Here is a 3956-nt window from a genome sequence, read left to right as displayed (position 1 = left end):
CTGTGTCCACTTGACCGGGCCAAGCATTGCCCAGATTCAACATTATTTTGAGGTGTGTCTGTGAGGGTGTTTCTGAGTGGTATTAGCATTTGAACCAATGGACTCAGCAAAGTAGATTGCTCTCCCCAATATATATATTAGTGGGGAGCATCCAATCCATTGATGATCTGAATAGTATAAAAGACGAAGGAAGGAGGAATTAACTCCTTTTGTTTCCTGTCTGCCTGCTTGAAGTGTAACATTCTTCTCCTGCTCTTGAACTGAAAATTAAACCATCAGCTCTCTTGGTTCTCAGGGCTTAGGACTTGGACTGAATCATGCCACTTGCTTTCTTGGGTCTCCAGCTTGTAGATGGCAGATTATGAGATTATGAGCCTTCTCAGTCTCTATAATTGTGTGAGCCATTACCTCATAATAAATTTCTTCCGAGAGGAGCTCAGCCTGCGCTGCGTCACGATGTCCGGGGAGTCAGCCAGGAGCCTGGGGAAGGGAAGCTCGCCCCCGGGGGCCCGTCCCGGAGGGCTCCATCGGCGTCTACAGCATGAGGTTCTGCCTGTTTGCTGAGAGGACGCATCTGGTCCTGAAGGCCAAGGGAATCAGGCATGAAGTCATCAGTATCAACCTGAAAAATAAGCCTGAGTGGTTCTTTAAGAAAAATCCCTTTGGTCTGGTGCCAGTTCTGGAAAACAGTCAGGATCAGCTGATCTATGAGTCTCCCATCACCTGTGAGTACCTGGATGAAGCATACCCAGGGAAGAAGCTGTTGCCGGATGACCCCTATGAGAAAGCTTGCCAGAAGATGATCTTAGAGTTGTTTTCTAAGGTGCCATCCTTAGTAGGAAGCTTTATTAGAAGCCAAAATAAAGAAGACTATGCTGGCCTAAAAGAAGAATTTCGTAAAGAATTTACCGAGCTAGAAGAGGTTCTGACTAATAAGAAGACGATGTTCTTTGGTGGCAATTCTATTTCTATGATTGATTACCTCATCTGGCCCTGGTTTGAATGGCTGGAAGCAATGAAGTTATATGAGTGTGTAGACCACACTCCAAAACTTAAACTGTGGATGGCAGCCATGAAGGAAGATCTCGCACTCTCAGCCCTGCTCACTAGTGAGAAGGACTGGCAAGGTTTCCTAGAGCTTTACTTACAGAACTGTCCTGAGGCCTGTGACTATGGGCTCTGAAGGGGGCAGGAGTCAGCAATAAAGCTATGTCTGATGTTTTCCTTCACTAAATAAATAAATAAATAAATGTCTTCCTATGTAAATCTTCCTATTGAGGTAGGAGGCAGGACTTTGGTCCAGAGGTAGGACTCAGACACTAGACCAAATTGAGGACTAGCTAAAACAGGAACAAGGTGGAAGCAACTTTCCATAAGATAAGCCCACCAGTGTGCCATGTTAGTTTACCGTTGCTATGACAACACCTGGGCGTTACTGTGATGGCAACACTCAGGAGTCCCTATACTTTTCCATTCAATGACTCAATGACCCAAAAGTTACTACCTTTTCCCTAGACATTTCTGCATTAATCATACCTTAATCTACATGTAATTAAAAGTGGGCATAAATATAAACGTAAAACTTCCCTGAGCTGTTACTATAAACACACTGCCTGTGGGGTAGCCCTGCTCTGCAGAAGTCACAGAGCAGTAACACTGCTGGAACTGTACCACCACCAGGAGCTGTAACACTGCTGCTTCAGTAAAGTTGTTTTCTTCTACCTCTCTCTTGTCCCTGAATTCTTTCCTGAGCAAAACCAAGAATCCTTGAGGGCTCAGCCCTATTTTGAGGCTACCCTGCCGTGCATCACTATTGGTTCTGCTCCTCTGGAGAACTCTGACTGATACACATTCTATGACCAACTTTCATGTAAAATGCATGCTACAACTCCCTCTATGTTTGCCAGAAAAGTTCAATTGTTGACTAGCACAGAAGGAGGCTTTATGTTCATAGTGTTTGAATTACAATATGAATTCCACAGTGCCATGGAGCACAAGTTTAACATGTTATTTTGTTTTTAAATCCCCCTGTACTAATGTTAGTTTTGATATAACACCTGCCCATATGAAAGAAATTCCTGAATGGGGGTGATTTACAATTAATTGTAGGTCAGCATTACATCACCTATGAGTGTCATCTAAAAATTCATTTTTCTTACCTCTGTTAGTCAAAGTGGTTCTTAACTCTGGCTGTGCATTTAGAATTGCATGGTGAAAAGATTAAAAAAAAAAAAAAAATGAGGCTTAAAATTCTCCACCCAGGTATTTGATGTAAATTGCCTTGGGTATAGACTGAGGATGCATTTATCTTTAATTGATTTAAATATTAAATAATATAAAACTAATCATTTTAATATGTACAATTCAGTGGCATTTAGTGTATTTATAATGTCGCACACCCATCACCTCTATCAAGTTCCAAAACATTTTCATTACCGCAAATGAAAACCCAATCATTAAGCAATCACTCTGCATTCCTTCCTCTCCACAATCCTAGCAACCACCAATTTGCTTTCTGTCTCTATGGATTTACCTATTCTGGATATTTTATATAAATGGAATTAAACAATATGTGACCTTTGGTGTCTGGATGCATTTATTCAGCATAATGTTTTTGATATCCATCTATGTTGTAGCATTTATCATCCCTTAATTACATTTTATGTTCAAATGATATTTTATTGTACAGATATACCACAATTAGTTTACCTATTCATCAGTTGACAGACATTTGGATTGTGCATGTGCAGTTATGGACATTAATGTTGTTTGAGAACACCTGTTTCCCATTTTTGGGATATGTATCTAAAATTATAATCACTGGGTCATATAGAATTCTATATTAAACTTTTGAGGAACAGCAAGATTATTTTTCAAAGTGGTTGCACCATTTTACATTCCTACCAGCAATCTATGAGGGTCTCAAGTTCTCCACATTCTGCACAACACTTGCTATTTTCCTTTCTAAAAAAATATAGTCATCCCAGTGGGTGTAAAGTGATTTCTCATTGTGGTTTTAGTTTGCATTTCTTTGATGGCTAATGACTTTGAACAATATTTCATGTGCTTAGTGATCATTTATGTCTTCTTTTGTGAAGTGTCTATTCAGATGTTTCGACCATTTTTTGACTGGGTTGTTTCTTTATTATTGAATTGTAAAAGTGCTTTATATATACTAGATAAAATCTCTTATCAGATATAATCTACAACCTCTTTATCCCATTCTGTAGATGTTTTTCACTTTCTTGATAGTGCTATTTGATTCACAAAAGTTTTTAATTTTGATTGTCCAATTTATCTATTTTAATTTCATTTTGTGTGTTTTAGGCATCATATAAAGAATCCATTGCTAAATCCAAATTCATGGGAGTTTATCTTATGTTTTCTTCTAGTAGAACTTAATTCTTATATTTAAGTCTTTAATCAATTTCAAGCTAAATTTTGTATATCAAGCTAAATTTTGTGTATTGTAAATTTTGTATATATTTTGTATATTTTGTGTGCCACTATCACACTGTTTTGATTACTATAGAGTTGTAGTCAGTTTGAACTATAAACTCTCCAAATTTGTTGTTCTTCCTTCAGATTGTGTTGGCTATTTGTGGATCTATGCAATTCCATATGAATTTTAGAATCACATTTTCTATTTCTGTGAAAAATATTTAGGATTTTGATTAGGACCGCAATTAATCAGTAGGTTGGTTTGGAGAGTATTATCACCTTACTCATATTAATTCTTACAATTCGTGAACATGGGATGCCTTTTCCAAAGTAGCTGCACAATTTTACATCCCTAACAGCAATCTACGAGGGTTTTAATTTCTCCAAATCCTACTCAACACTTGTTATTTTAGGTCTTCTTTAATTTATTCTAGCAATGTTTTCTAGTTTTCAGTGTACAAGCCTTGCAGATCATTGATTGAGTTTATTACTAGGTATTTTTTTAACGAAAGTGT

General features: G+C 37.7%; 1 protein-coding gene across 2 annotated transcripts; it reads left to right on the top strand.

Annotated features, from left to right (window-relative positions):
- Positions 1-495: 495 nt before the first annotated feature.
- LOC111536478 (glutathione S-transferase omega-1-like) lies at positions 496-1242 on the top strand. 2 transcript variants are annotated; one of them, XM_023202848.1, is made up of 2 exons: positions 527-823; positions 923-1183. In XM_023202848.1, the coding sequence occupies exons 1-2, from the start codon at positions 542-544 to the stop codon at positions 1181-1183; spliced, it is 543 nt and encodes a 180-aa protein (XP_023058616.1). In that variant the 5' UTR covers positions 527-541. The 2 variants fall into 2 exon arrangements, with proteins under 2 accessions (XP_023058615.1, XP_023058616.1); XM_023202847.1 differs by having other exon boundaries at positions 496-1242.
- The last annotated feature ends 2714 nt before the right edge of the window (positions 1243-3956 follow it).

Source organism: Piliocolobus tephrosceles, chromosome 12 (genome assembly GCF_002776525.5).
Source record: "Piliocolobus tephrosceles isolate RC106 chromosome 12, ASM277652v3, whole genome shotgun sequence".
NCBI lineage: Eukaryota > Metazoa > Chordata > Mammalia > Primates > Cercopithecidae > Piliocolobus > Piliocolobus tephrosceles.
This window is presented reverse-complemented; position numbering and strand designations above follow the sequence as displayed.

Bases quoted from the DNA above. Each gene is read 5' to 3' on its own strand.
- LOC111536478 (XM_023202847.1), top strand. From the start codon at position 542: ATGAGGTTCTGCCTGTTTGCTGAGAGGACGCATCTGGTCCTGAAGGCC.